Genomic DNA, 15,841 nt, shown 5'->3' with positions numbered 1-15,841 from the left:
TCTGCTAGATGTGTGACTTTTTGTGTGAGTGATGCTATGGAGTGAATTTTATGTTCCAAATAGCCAGAAATTCATTGTAATTCATTCATTGAAATGCTATTGTATTTATTTATTTTTTTTTAATTGCCCACAGTTTTCAGGGAACTTGCTGCTCCTCCTGTCATTTAAATCCCATCTGGAGCAACGTCCTTGTATCTTAAAACTAATCCTTGAGTTTTTCTCACAGTAAAAATTTTTGTAATTCTGCTTTATTTTTAATTTCAACAAACAGTCTGATCTTTGGAAAATAGTCACAAATCGTGGCACTGACAGGAAGATCAGTTAGACTCTGGCATGTTGGTTGCCAACATTTTTTTTTTTTTTTTTTAATCAGTGAAATAACATTAGCTAATGGTCTATACTACAGCAGATACTCATGCGTCAGATTTGGGTATTCCCCATGGCAGCTGTGGTGACTTCTATACAGCCAAATCCCGGGTTTATGGACTGTTTAAACTATATGTTCCTTTACAATATTAAACATTTGGGAGGGGCCCATTAAGCTTTTAATTTTCAACTGTGGGAGCTAGCAAGTCAAGGCCGACTAGGTGCTGCAACTCAGGAAGTGGAAGCCTTGCTTGCTAATGTTAGCAGTGATTAGAGTCCTGCACAGGTGCAATTTGCAAAGCCGCACCCACCCCACTCTCACAGCTTGGTACTGGAACCAACCTGTTACCTGCAATTATCTCTAAATCAAATCCAGACCCAACCCGTTAATATAAATCCCACGATCCCACTTGTATCATTAACTGAACACATAGGCTACACCTTGCATTTAGGCTTGAGTGATGGCCACTCTAAGGTTATCTGTTTTGCATAATGGACTGTCCCATTCAGATGTGCAAAACAGTCACTCAGTCAGCTCCCGCTTGTAAAAACACAAAGTGACACAAAGATAACTGGTTTTGCGGTAATCATCTTTCCATGTATCCAAAGTGACAGCCCTGTTGACTACATCAGCTGCACTCTCAGTTCTGGGCTGGACTAAAACTAGGGGGAGCAGAGGTTGTGTTCAGGCATTCACAAAAATAAATAAATAAATAAATAAACCATACCTTGTGTTCTTGTTCTCATGTTTATTTCAGCTGCTGCCTGCTTCATTTAAACTCATGGTTGTACCTGTGAACTAATATTAACATATTTTTTTATGTTACACATCATTTTTGAAAGTACCCAACCCAGTGCAGGCCTCTGGCAGTGGTTCCCATGAGAATGTACTTCTTACCTTACAGTAATCAACACTGCTAAGTCACCGGCAGCTGCACACCTCAGCAGTGTGTTAGCTAAAGAGTTAGCTGTAGTGAGGGCAAATGACCAGACTGTCAAAATTCACAGGGAGTCCTGTAACTTTAGCAGTACGCCCTGTGATTCAAATGTCATGGAGAAGCATACAGCCACATCTACACATGGCTGTTGGAACCGAAGTGATATTATAGTCAAACAAAAAAAAAAAAAAAAAGAAAAGAAAAGAACTAATACAATAGGTGCTATCATTACAGAAAAATAAATACAATTTAAATTTCTTATTTTTAGTAATTACAGTTTTTACCTGATTAGTAGACATGTTCAAACAATTACTGATTTATTTCAGTTTGATTTCCATAGCTCTGTAGCTCTTTACATGTTGCAGTTGTACAGTATCTGTGCTTCAAATTGGCTGTCCGACCTTTCTAACGTGAAGGCTTAACTTCAGGGTTTTGTGTCAGTTTCAGCACACCATATTCTCTGCCAGAGATATATTGACACTGCAATTTCCAGACCACTGATTGAATTTTGGGGAATCTTAACTTTCTCAAACCCCTAACAACAAGGCAGCAGAACCTCCTCTGAGCTTCAAATATTTGAACCATCCATTTTTTTCCTCCAACCAGGCATAATGTGAAAACAGGTAGAATTAATTTTGTGCAATTGCTTGAATCGTTCTGTTGATACACCTGATTATAGCAAATTACACTGTAGTATGAATGTGAATGCAAATGCATCTGTGCCTCAGACTGAGTCACATCTGACCACATATTTCAGTAATTCAGACCTTTTACAAATCCAAATTTTCTACCTTATGAAAGAGTATTGGATGACTAGGCTCAAATTATTTACTGTATTGTTTGTTCAGCAGCTTATGAATATTTCTGTGTGTCCTCTGAACTTCATTACCCACTTCTTTGAAGCTGTAGTCATATACTTTCAGGAGAAGAAAATTGAACAAATTGATATGCAACTTCTCAACTTTGTGCTAACAGTTCATAATTCAAGTGTACTCTTTTCTAGTCTGTGCCTTTCACTGCTGTATTATCCCACATATTTGCAGGAGGCTGTACTGTAGACAGCATTTTAGAGTCATCTATCACAGAGGTTTCAACATAAATTTTTCATTAATGCCAATATTTAATGACAGTACGTAAGAAAGATTATAGATGATAGAAAATGAAAGGCTTTTGCAAAGTACACAGGGCATATCTCTTCAACATATAGCATATTTGCAGACTATAGTATCAAGGCCACGACATGCACTTCTCTATTGACTCATGTTCTCAGAGGTAGTACTGCATAGCTCTGTGAAAAGCATCAAGAAAGCTCAGTGGCAGATATACAATCCCTGCAGCACTCTGTGTTTGCCAAGAGGGAAAGCTGATCATCTGGCGTCTTTGAGCAGATATAAGGATTAGTTCTGAATATCTTCAGCCCGGCATGTAGTCATTTTGCATACTGCTTCACAATGGGGAAGTGTTACCGTATCACGCCATGCATAATAATACATAGGTCACATGGTCCAGACACATGCTTGAGAATGAGTAAACAGAGATGGCTGGATCAGTGTAACTTTTTGACCCACCTGTCAAGGGCTGACAATTTTTTTTGAAGAAGTACCTGCTACCTCAAAATACTTAATATTTAAAAAAACACAATTTTCATTGTGGTACGTGCTTTGGAATATTTTTATTCATGAAAAAATGCTCACACGCTTTCAGAAGGTCATGGAGCATAGGGGTGTAACCGTACAGAGATACAGCACATTATTTCAAATTAGGAAACTTATACATCACTATTACACAGCCTGTAGTCTATTTTTCCAACCTCCTGTTAATTCCTCTCCTGCCTCTGGTCTGTATGAGAATTCAAACACAACTATCCTACAGATTCATTCTATGTTAGCAGAGAGCGGACAGTTTCAGAATGCAGTTTTCTTTCACACCACTCCTGTGGAGCCGCCATAACAGCCAGTCAGTCGGAAACCTGTTTCACAAAGCCATTGTTTTTCTTTGATTTGACTGACATACAGTACATTCAAAGTGTATGGCAGCCAGAAGGGCCAGAGAAAGCCTGTTTATATTGAGCCATTGAAATGCTAATGCCTCAAAAAGATAGCAGCCAGTGACAATGTGTCTACCCAAGCACGCAGATTTCACCGGTGTGTGGTTCTTCATAAGCAGGTGTAATTCTGGTTATTTTCAACCTGCGTCTTTTTTCCATTTATCATGATGGCTGATTACTGTATAGTCACTGTCTGTCTTTTCACTGTAGAGCTTTACATTACTCCACTTTGCCAGGAGTGCTGCTCTGTAGTCCACCACGATATGTGTACTGCAGTCTCTCGTCACACAACCCAAAAATAACCGAAACACATCCTCATCTTCCAAATTAGTTTGACATGAATGTTTCGCTTTCCCAGCTTGTTGCTCATATTCACAGAAAATGTGGTTTGAAGGCATCAGAAAGAGTGACCCAAGTGATATTTAGCTCACACTGAAAATAGCCTATAGTATGTAGTTTGCCTGTTAACTGAAGTTACCACTGTTCAGCTGTGATGGTCATTTCAGCCTTCATGACATGATTGGAGAGCAGCTCTCACTGATAGCTTCAGTTACAGAGTAGCACAAGAATTTGTTAAGGGTACACACACCCAACATTCAGTCTTCCTGATGACAGAAACTAGGACAGTAAGGTTGAAAATAAATGCAGTTACACTTATAATTCAGATTCTGCTTTGCCCCATAGAAAGAACAAACAGGCTGAATTGCAGTGTGTATTCAGATCTGAAGTTAATCCATTTTTTATGAAAAAAATTGTTTTCTACTTTATGTTTCTAATTTAGTTTACCCCTGTAAGGTAATTACTAGTTAAACATGAGTAATTCAGAGCCGAACAATGCAAGAGAGATGCAGTAGTTTTATGTTATGTCATAATCAGCACCACATTGTGTCAGTACATTACAAATGTGAACCAACTGGCTGTTGCTTTAATTTTCAAAGGGTAAGACTTTTATAGTGTCTTGTTAAATTGAGCTGAAAATGCATTTTAAGATTGTGGGTAGAACCAACAAATGACAGCTGTGTGTATTTCTGAGTGCTTGTGGATTGCTGTGTGCATGCACACTATGTGTGTTTCTTTTTGGTGCTTCATCCTGAGAGATTTACATTTTGTCATGTACAAATATAAAATCCTTGTTTTGTTTCATAATGAGATGTTGGCTCTCAGTTAATTTAGGCTATCAACAGAATAGCCTTGTATCACCTTCTGAGCTTTTCCGTAAGTTGGGTCAGAGAAACCGTCTTTGCATTCTGACTCAACATTGGCTGAGATAAGCCCCCCATCCGCATAAATGTTTGTTGTTACTGGCAGCATTACACTTCCTGCAAAACCTATTAGCCAATGCAAATTAGTTATATATGAACACAATGTTTAGGAGACAGGGTTATTATCTCCAGGGGTTATGTAAGTATGGTAAGCTCAGGAACTGGAACTTTCAAAGTTTCCTGCAGGTTTTAATGTTGCTATTTTGGAATTTTTAGGCCCTTGCTAACCTTCCTTATTTGTTTGGTGGTTTGAAAACTCTATCTAAAAAAAACTGTTACCTTTGGTAAGTGGTAACTTAAGGTCTATCTTAGTGGGAGTAAAAATTACTTTGTGAAAGTCTCAGCAGGCTGCATTATTGAAAACTTCCATTTTCTTTGCAGTTCTTGAAAAGCTCACGCTGTGGTAGTTTCAACTGTCAAAGAATAATTTGGCCTCTGAATGCATCACTAAGCTCCTTCAAAATCACACTGTGGCATTTCACACTGATCATAAGTAGCATACATGTGTTTGACACCACTCTCAAAAATAGGAAATCTTTTGATAAACGAACTCACACATGATGATAGGTGAAAAAAAGTTTAGTATGTTTCTAACTACGATTAAAGTTTGTTTCACACACTTTAGTTAACAGGCTTCTATTTTCAGTTATGATCAATTCAGGCAAAATCCTGTTTCTCAACTGTCGCTCAAAATCTTCCTTTATCTGTTTGAACAGTCATGTCATTTACAAAACAAAAAAAGGGGGGGTTATGTTTGAATGCTGGGGGGGAGTGGGACAGTACCTCAATTTCGTTGTACTTTTGTACAAAGTATGATTGTGCAATGATAATAAAGATTTGTCTTATCTTATGTATTCTATTATGATGAAAACATTTTTCTCACTTTTACCTTGGACTCATGATTTTGTGTCATGCTTAGTGGAGTTTAGAACAGCCACAGAATGATTTATGTCAACCAGGAAAGTGCAGAAAAGTAATGTTATGTCTTTTTGAAATAGTTTGTACCCGGATTCTCTTTATGTTTCTTGAGCTCCAGCTCTTTGCTACCCCAGAATCATTGCACCACTATAGGCCAGAGAGGTGTATTAATAAATATCCAAGCAAATGCTCTCTGGTCAGTGAGGACCAAAGGCTACTGGGCTTTTATCATTTTAATACTTCTGTGTTTGCTTGCTCTCTGTCGGCCTCAAAAAAATAGTTTGCCCCGAAATGAAAATTCAGTCATTTTCCACTCAACCCTCTGTCAGTCAAAACTCCTCTGAGGGCTTTATGAAAACCAAATACACGTAAAGTTCACCCCTGTAGATCCATCTTAACCATCTCTGAAGCTGTTAAAGGTAACTGGGCTATTGTTTTACACTCTGCATATTTTAATATCAATAGCCGTACTTTATACACACTTCAGTGGAGTTTAGACATCCATAGTTGTGAGTAGTTTAGAACTATGTCTCTAGTTTTTATTGTACAGTCAGATCTTACTACAGATTAACAACTGTAAATAAGTGTAGATGTGAATTTGAACATGTTTGTCTGAATGTGTTATGCCTAGCTCCGGCTTGTTAGTCAACTGTCACAAGCCTTTCTTTGCTTTATACTTGTTTCCCTTCACTGTTAAACCATTTTTATGATTATCAGTTGACATATTGCTCTCCAATAGGCATTCACTGAGATTTATATATTGCTCTCCAAACAAACCAGCTGGACCATCCATCTTCAGGTGTCAGTGAGCTGGCAAGAAGTTTAGATACTCTTATGAAAAACATGCTTCTGATAACTCAGTGTTTAGAAGTGTCTGATCCACTGATCGCTTAATTCCCACTCTTCAAAATCAAAACCAAAGACTGGTTTTTATCCAGAAAGTAATGATAGCTGAAGCTTTGATTGTCATTCAGTTCCCACTATGCTGTTGAATTTAAATACACCCTGTCAAGAAATGATTTCATCTGCTGCTGCTTCATTTCATAATGTCTTGAAATGGTTAGCACAGGAAAGACCCAGGACAGTCAATGCAAGCCTTTATCTTTGGGGCTGTAAGTTGACATTAATTACTGTTCAGCAGTGGTAAATCAATCTTTGTGCAATTAAAGCTTTGTTTTGAGGCTTATTCTTTAAATTGTGCCATTTATTCTGCTGATCGTTCATCACGCCATAATTAGCTTTTCTTTCTTCCTTTCTGTTAAAAGATTAGTGTTACACAGAGCATCATCACCAATCACAACATTCAGAAAATACAGAAAATGTGAAATGACAGTGTTGGCACTTCCTGCGAGGTGCTACCAGTCAATCAGTTTGTCAAATGATGACTTTTCAAGCCAATGTAATGGTAATAAGTTTTAATTCTTCTTCTGCTGGGTCACAATTTGTTTGGAAATTATGAATGTGACAGTTTAGTGTTATTTATACTTTACAATAACTTTATACTCCTAACCTGTCTATACCATGTGACATGTCATAACTAACATTGACATACACATTAAAAACATAAAAGTTGCATACAAAATGAGGTGAATCATAGCTATCATAACTCTTGTCTAAGAAGGGTTTCACTTGTGACGGTCAGCTGAAATTCTTTTGCCAAATTCTTTTGACAAGTGAGCAGTTGTGAATCAAATAGCCAAGACAAGAGGAAAATGAAAAAGTAATTTCCCAAATCAGAAAGTAATTTCCCATTCCACCTACCCTTTTGTGCCCTTTCCCTCCAATCCTCACTTTTTCTCTTTCCCCCTTCAGAGCTCCTGTCAGCCTGCCACGAGCTCAGGTGCCGCTACGGCTGCGTCATGACGAGAAACGGCACCTTCTGTTTCTGCGCTGACGGATTTGAGGTCGGCGAGGACGGGACAAGCTGCAGAGGTAGGATTCTGCAGCACTGGTGGGGGCCTCCTGCCATGGAGCCTTCCCCACATTTCCTCCCTCTTCCCCACACCAGTCTCTCCTTTCGCCCTCGGCCAGACTTCCTTCAGATGAATAAGCAGGAGGCGCTGGGTATATGAGAACCATCTGTCTGCAGGCAGGGCCTCATGTACAGTGCATTACACCCCTAACACACAGGCATACACACACACACACACACAGATTGCATACAGAGTACACATTTTCTCTGTGTCTCTTGCTCTTCTTCTTCTTTATGCTCTTCCTGTGTGCCACAGGCCTGGTTTCTGACAGCCAGCGAGGAAGACAGGATTTTGCTGTCAAAGGTGCCTCTAGAGTTGTGGTGTCTTACTTGGACTCTGTACATACCTTATATCAAGGAGATGGCATAAAATTGCATAATTGTGCTGGAGGAAGAGGTTTAACAAAGTAGTAGTGCTTCCTGAATGTGATCCTGTTTGCAGACGATGCGAGAAAGAGTGGTTTATACTGCATCTTTGTACTGTAGCTCCAAAAAAAGGCTCATTGGTTATAAAGTAATTATGCCTGAGGTGCCAGAGTGAGTCCACATTAAGTGTACTTTATGTATTTGGGTCATGTTTGAGCACACCTAATTTGTTACAAATGACTCTTTCTTTTTTTTTTCCATAAGATCATGATGAATGTGCCATGTATGGCGCATGCAGCCAAACCTGCACAAACACCTACGGGTCATACAGATGCAGCTGCACAGAAGGATACATCCTACAGCCTGACAGGATATCTTGCAAAGCCAAACAAGGTGAGCGGCACACTTGCATCGGGAAACAATCTGCACAGCATGTTTGTTTCATTTCTAATAATAAACAGGGCAGTTTTGTTCAACCAGAGAAGAAATCTAGCAAATCATTGCCATTGGTGCTCACCAGGGTTGGTAGGGAAAGATTAATGTGGTTTAGCAGTGACCACATCTATCACCCATGTGGGAATGGGTAGACATGGTCAGGCCAGGATAATGATAAAATTAATGAGCGTGAGACTTAAAGTGGGAGCAGTCTGGAGTATTTTGTGCAGAGACAATGCCCAACGTCACCCTGATTTATGTTAATGCCTGATGCTGGTAACAAATCTGTCCCGATGAGTAAAACAACCCACTTAGAAATAAAACAACCAAAAAAGAGGTGTTTTGGTGGTCCGCCATCCACAATTAAAAGCTTATATTTGTGTCATGCATTGAACCATAAAGTGAAACAGATTTTTTTTTTTGGGTGTTGTCACTATGGCATATATGGGTTGAAGATAGCTGGAGGCCCAACACACCTAGCTGGGGAGAACACCACTGTTGCAGCTTTTAATCAATGTGACTGGTGTCCTACCAGGAATAAACTGAATATGATTACCCATAAACTTAACTGAACCCAATGCTCACACGCATTAATATTAATTTGGCAGAGAGCGATAGTGGTACAGGGATAACTATGGGGTTACCATTAGTTGTAAAAGCTTATGAATATAAATTTCAGATAGAGCTCTCTGAGGCCAGAAGATGAGGAGTAGCAGGGTATGAAAAACATATTAATGTGTTGAGTGTAAGATTGAAGTTAAAACTCTGCAGCACAATTTTTTTTTTTTTTTTTTTTGTGGAGGGGGTGGGGGATTTAATCTTGATTTAATCTCTTCTTATTTGACTCAAACTAAAGTGAAAGATATAATAGTTTTATTCTATTTGTACTCCTAACATAAATCTGACTCTACCGGTGGGTTTCATGTCTCCTTGATCATGCGCTTCACTTACTCATGTTAAATACCAAATCAGAGATTATGGAAATCAAAATGTGGGATAATTGCATGTTGCAAAAAAAAGGAATTGTGTGAATGTCCAAATAACAGACTCAGACCATTGCACACTCGAAGGATGAGGCTTTACTCTCTCGCTTTCTTTTTTTTATTCTTATTTTTTTATTTCAACAAACAGTATAATATGCAGTGTGTCTTTCAGTCAATACTGTCTGACAGCAAAATATAGTTTTCCTTATTTATAGTGGTCATTTTCTTAACCAGCAAGGAACTGTAGTTTTTTTTTATTTTATAAATATTTCTCAAAAGGAAGTTAATGATGCATTTGCTTTTTTTTATCTGCAAATTAATACACATAAGTGAGAATTTATGGCAGCAGTAGGGTGTCTAAATAAACTACAGTGCCCACATTCATTGCAAAAAAGCAACATGTAATGTCAACACATCAGGTGTGTCTCAGTGATTTTCTGACAACAATGGAGCTCAAAGGCACAGAGCAATAAGATACATCAGGTATTGTCTGCTCAGACAATACTTGTTAGTATGATCAATTCCTCATTGGTTTTGGACTGTTCATGGGAGCCAATAAAAAAAAGCAGAATGTTGTCAGCCTTATACTGACATCAACAGCATGTGAGCCAAAAACGCACAACTCAAAGGAATCCTTGAACTTTGAAATGTACTGGATGATGATCTGTCCTAGAAAAGCTTTGCTGTTATGGTTATATTAGTTTACAAAATCTGCACTGAGTCTGGTCCAAACCCCATCTACCCCCTAGTGTGGGAGAAAAATGTGTCTCTCCTAAAAGTTGATTCAGAGGGATAAAGGAAGCAGTTGTGTGACCACCCATTCTGATTAGGAGAGTAGTCCTTGACTTGAACTTGTATGGAAGATCAGGATAAGTATGGATCCTTTTTAAGGGGTGAACCTTACATCAAAGAATGTGCACGGCCAATTAAGCCCATAAAGCAGCTTTTTTCAGTCCTCATCGTGGACAGTCCTGCCATGAGTTAATGTTAATGTTAGACAATCTGTTGTGTTGGTAACTCCTTTCTTTACTGTGAGTCTGTGTATGATTCACATTTTCTACTTCTAATGGTGATGGATACTTTCTTTCTTATTTGCTACTTGCTGCGTTTCTTTTCTTTCTTTCTTTCTTTCTCTGTTTGTGTTTTCCTCCTAAGTATTATGGCTGTTATTTAAGCCCATATTTGAAAATTGTTTTCCCTTTATTCCTTTTTTTTATGTATACTTGTCTTTCCTTGAGGTCTTTTCGGTTTCTTGATGTTCCAACAGTAAAAACCGTGTTACCAAAATAAAGGAAGAAAATTTATTTAAAAATAAATTTTTAATAATCCACATTTCCCCTTTCATTTCAGATCCTGGTGACAGCCTTCCAGTGCTTCTCATGGGTGGTTCAGATCGTATTGTCACCACCCATCTAAATGGCACAGGCCTCAAGCCCCTGAGGTCTTTGAGTGTAAATGGAACACTGGCATTGGATTTCCAGCACAAGCAGGAAAGTGTGTGCTGGGTCCTGTCTACAGAGTCCTCTGGGCAACTCCGCTGTGCTGAAATGAGGAATCTGCGTGGATTCACACGGGAACAGGAAATAAGAACGCAACAAAGTTTGCAACGTATGTTTTCAGCTGTCCATAGTTCCTTTTCTTAGATACTCCTTTCTTTTACTTACCTGATCATTTCTGAGAGATTATCTGTTCTCAAATCACGAGCATTCTCGCCTAAGAATAGAGGATAGCGGTGCATCTTTTCAGCTGAGATATACATCACCCAGCACTCTCTCACACACAGGCTCACTCTTCTTTCGCTTTCTCTCTCTTTTACTCTCTCACACTCATACCTTCGAGCTCTTTCTCTATCTCTTCATTATCTGTGCAGTTGAAGGCAGGTTAGACTCAGTGGATTGCTGCATGCCTTTCTCCTACAGCTGTCCTTCAAACATGCAGGCTCCCCCAGCTTTGCTACTTCAACAGTGCACTCCTGTCCTCCACTTAGCTGATCTAGTCCAAATTCTCACAAATATCAAACACATATAACATTAACAATTGTGCATGTTTGGGTTTTTTTTTTTTTTACTGGTTTTCATGGTTTTCATTTTGCAGTTTTTTGAGACTTTGAGCCTAAACTGTTGGTGTCATTAACAGTTAAATACTGGAACAGCAAATTCATACCGGTGTCAGAGGTGGTGTCAGGATATAAGTGCCTGTCCTTCAGAAGAAAATAATAGAAACCTGCCAGTTCATCAGGATTCTCATTGGCCATGATGTAATTTAAAGGGCCACTGCACACATTTCTCACATCAATTAGTTTGCTCCTCATGGGTGCGGCTTAGACTGTAAAAGCTTTTGTATGTTGTCTTCAGTGCTTCTCAGGGGTCTGCATAATGTTTAAAAATAACCCTGATGACATCATCAGGGTCATCAGATGCTAAGAAGTTGCATTATGGAAATTGTACGATCCAATATATATGGAGCTTGATTATGGACTAAACGTTGGGATAGCTCGGCCCCTGCAGCTTCTATTTTTTTTACTCTGCTTGTTATAGAAAGCGCTGAGAAATATAAAGGATGTTATATAGAATCTAACCCCGGTTTGTCCCATTACAGATGTGGAGCAGATGGCCATCGACTGGCTGACAGGAAATTTCTATTTTGTTGACCGGGTCACTGACAAGATATTTGTCTGTAACCATGGTGGGGACACGTGTGTTACTATCCTACAACTAGACCTACTGAATCCTAAAGGAATAGCTCTGGATCCTCTCATGGGGTGAGTATTCTGCAGCCTATATAATTCACCATCTCTGAGAGCCCTGCAAGGCTCATTTATCATCATGCATCTTTTGTTAAGGAAAAAAAAGAGGAGGAAGAAGAAGAAAAAAAATCACTATGCATAACAATTGACTTGTCTGGAAGAATATGAGTGAGTTACAATGAAGGGATTTAAATGATTCCCTGTCCTTCGACTCAACCCGTTTTCTCTTTGAGCTGTGTAATTTGGTGGATAGCTGTTGATGTTTCAGACAGCTTCTACTGTCTAGACATTAATTTGTATTCACTGATTTCACCCCACATTCCACAGTAGAAAATGTCCCTGCAGACTTTCCATTACCGGATTTTTGTCTCCGTAGAGATCACAAAAAAAAACTTAGCTACCATGGAGTAAAAAATATCCCCACACTGCTACCAGTGAAAACTGAGACATTTACAGCATGTGGTTGACAGTAACATGGATCACAATGCTGCAGAAATTCTGGAACATTAATTATGTAGGTTTCTTTGCAGTTTCCTATATCATTGTGCAAAAGCACAAAATAGCCAAGTAGTCTGAATAAATTGCATGGACTAGCTGTTCCAGAATGTGAGCCAGTTATCAGCAACTCAGTGTTTTTCTGCGCTTTTATGTCCAATGAGCAAGAGAAGAGCAAAATGGCGTAGTCATAAGTGTGTGTTATTCACAGTGGAACTTGTAGCACAGAAATAATCACCTCTAAACATCAGCGACGATAGAAGCGTATTGCTGCTGTTCACCAATTGTATTAAACTGTGCCATGACTAGCCCCTGTAAGACAATATAAATTTATATTTGTATCTTATCATATGGGCCTAATTGATTTTGAAGGGTGAAGCTGAACTATGTTGCTTCTTAGTGGATTTTGACTTCATAAACTGTACTTTATTCAGCAGCTTGGGTTGCAACTTTAAGCCACAGGGTCTAATCAAAATAATTAGCTGCTGGTTTCTTAATGACATAGACAGTTTTGATTTGGTTGGCAGCGTCTCTGTGTTCTCATTAAATCCTGGTCAGCAACTGGAAAGCAGTATTGCTAATGCTAAATATACAGTGTGTTAGAGTTTCTACTTAAGCTGGCTCCTTGCAAATCACCTCAGATAAGTCAGGCTGGTTTTTCTGTGGTTTTAGACGGAATCACACACGACTCACATGCAATCAAGTGCCCATTCTTTTGTTTGTATAGAGGGATGGCAGTATGGATATAGAGTGTACTGGTCCACAAGGGATCTGAACATGCAGGCTGCTGGCTAGATTGACTGTATAAGATACAGAAGTTTTCCAAGGCTTCTTCTTTACTCTAATTGGAGAGACATGGTTGTTTCTGTTTTCTGTTCCTGAAACAGTGAGCCCGAGAGAGGTCTGTCAGCCTGGAGCAATGGAGTGAAAACAAAAGAAATCAAGAAGGTGTTATAGGAGCACAGTGTGAGAAGCAGTGTTTATATAATAAGCTCTGGTTTGGCTCTCCATTTTTATTATTTGACTTCCTGCCTCTCTTACTATTGAGGAAGCCACTTAAACTTTGCTATAGGAAAGCCTTTTGATGGACAACCTTTCCTCTTTTATGGTTCATTGGCTAAAAATTCTTATCACTACTACTACAAAACGGAAGTTTCCTGTGAGTCCCGTTTTAGTTTATCCCTGTGATGGGAAAGGATGTACTTTGTTTTCAAAAGTAATTATATTTGGCAAGATTAGTCAAACCTAGATGCTATAGTACGCTAGATTCACTGATGTGTATTGATCTTTTTTTTTTCCAATTTTTTTCAAGAGAAAAAATTTCTGTTATACTGTGTCACAGTATAACCCTTTTATAGCCCTTTTGTGTTGAAATACTGTTTGTGACCATGTCAGAGTCCCTGACAATTGTCATAGATTTCTTTTTATTGTAAAGGGACATTACGCCCTGAAAACAGCAACTCTGAACAAAGCAGCTGAAGGAAATCAACTGTTTCCTAGCACTGCTGTATGAAAAGGACAGAAAGCTACTACATAAAGAAAAATAACATTTAAGTATATGGCTTTTCTTGATTGTCATTTGTAACAGTGTCTACACAGTCTTATGTTTCACTGTGAGACACATACCATTTTTCATTGGTCCCATGACGTTAATTTTATCAGGGGTGCTCATTTCCAGAACCCAACATGGATGTCGTTGTAGCTGCAGAATTTACAAGTATAGCATCAGCACCATCCTAATCCCAGAAAGCTATCATTTGTATGCCACGTGGAGGTGCACCTGTTTGGGGAGCTGAGTTCCTTGCTGACGCTGACAGTTTTTCAGCACAGCCTGATCTAGGGTTCAAAGGGCAGCCCATCTCTCCCCTGACTTGGCTTGTGCAGATTAAGTCGGCTTCCCACTGCTCTCTGTCTCTAGCTCGTTATCATTGGAAGCTGTTGGAGCTCTGTCCTTACAGCGCCACAGTAAGACAGCATGGCAAGCCATCCATGTTAATTACTGTATGTGCAGACCTAGCAATTTTAACTGCTTAAAGTGACAGTCCATGAGATCTTTACTGCAGTTAAAGGACATTTCAGTTACTGTCTGATGCTATTTAGTCCCTATTGTAAGAAACAAATTAGACTACATATAACACCTGTTTTCCATGAGTTACACCGACTCCCTGTGTCTTTCAGAATTGATTCTCAAGCCCTCCTCACAGTTTCTGGGGTACTAAATGGTTTGGCTCCTCTGTGCATCTCACATTGTCTGTCATTTTATGTCTGCTCACATACCCTGAGGTCCTCTGCAGCTTGGCTTCTAAATGTCCCCAAAATTACCACAAAGCAAATGGGAAATGCTGCTTTTATTGCATTTGCCTCAACGTTATGGAGCTTCTGTGTATCAGAGAGCATCCTCACTGGGCATTTAAAACATTCTTTTTCAGTTTAAATCTTGTTTCAATTTAACATTCAGTACCCGTTGTATGTACTGTTTTAATTTATTTGTATTTTTAATTTCTTGTTGTTGTTGTTGTTAACCTTTTTTTTTACGTAGTTTGCACTTTTTTTTTGTTTCTTCTAACCCTTACTCTAACAAATGGCAAAATAGATGTCATTGCTTCCCATAATGACTCAAATTGGTGTCCTCAGAACTGGAGCCACTTTCTTCAGAACAACATTGTTCGGCAGTGCTGCACAACTGGACCTTCCTTGGCTCCGGTCATGAGTCATAGTTCACATTTTAGCAAGAGGGTCTTATAAAATACATGTAAACATTAATCTTTTTAGTCATTCAAACAAACACTCAATGCAATCCACCGAGAGGAAAAAATCCATCCAGAACAAACTTACAGAAGCACATGATATACTATCCTCTTATTATATTGTTTTGGTTAAACAGTACACATGCATTGAGTTACCTCAATTACTGTACATAATTTAACTTAACTTTCATGTACTCATATTTATTTCCACATTGAAGGAAAAAATGTTTTTAGATTATTAGATGCTTTACTGAATGGTCTAAAAGCAGTATATTGAGCAGCAATTTTGGGGGGGGGGGGATTGTCACAACAGAGGACTTTTTTTGTCAAACAAAAACTAATGTCATCAAATGCTAAAACCATATAAATGCTGAGTGCTGATGGTGATGCGTGTCTGAGAAGCAAATCTTTTTTCACATTTGTAATGGGCCACAGCAGGTGTGCAGCTACAACTGAGAGAGAAGTTCAGGTCAGGGTTTTATGCAGTTGTGTTATAGTTTCTCTCATTTTGTCTGGAGAGGCATGTAAAAGTTTGGAACTGTTGTGGCTGGCTACAGGGAACTGTG

The 15,841-nt window shown here is 38.9% G+C and overlaps 1 protein-coding gene across 1 annotated transcript in view; it reads left to right on the top strand.

The window, feature by feature from the left end:
- The window catches only part of lrp1bb (low density lipoprotein receptor-related protein 1Bb), a 241,714-nt gene that overhangs the window by 91,614 nt on the left and 134,259 nt on the right, over positions 1 to 15,841 (top strand). The window contains exons 4-7 of the mRNA XM_041056911.1: positions 7,344 to 7,463; positions 8,134 to 8,262; positions 10,638 to 10,895; positions 11,886 to 12,048. Of these exons, the coding sequence (XP_040912845.1) occupies positions 7,344 to 7,463; positions 8,134 to 8,262; positions 10,638 to 10,895; positions 11,886 to 12,048 (670 nt within the window). The remainder of the gene's footprint in view (positions 1 to 7,343; positions 7,464 to 8,133; positions 8,263 to 10,637; positions 10,896 to 11,885; positions 12,049 to 15,841) is intronic.

The sequence above is a fragment of the Toxotes jaculatrix genome, chromosome 15 (assembly GCF_017976425.1).
Source record: "Toxotes jaculatrix isolate fToxJac2 chromosome 15, fToxJac2.pri, whole genome shotgun sequence".
Lineage (NCBI taxonomy): Eukaryota > Metazoa > Chordata > Actinopteri > Toxotidae > Toxotes > Toxotes jaculatrix.
This window is presented reverse-complemented; position numbering and strand designations above follow the sequence as displayed.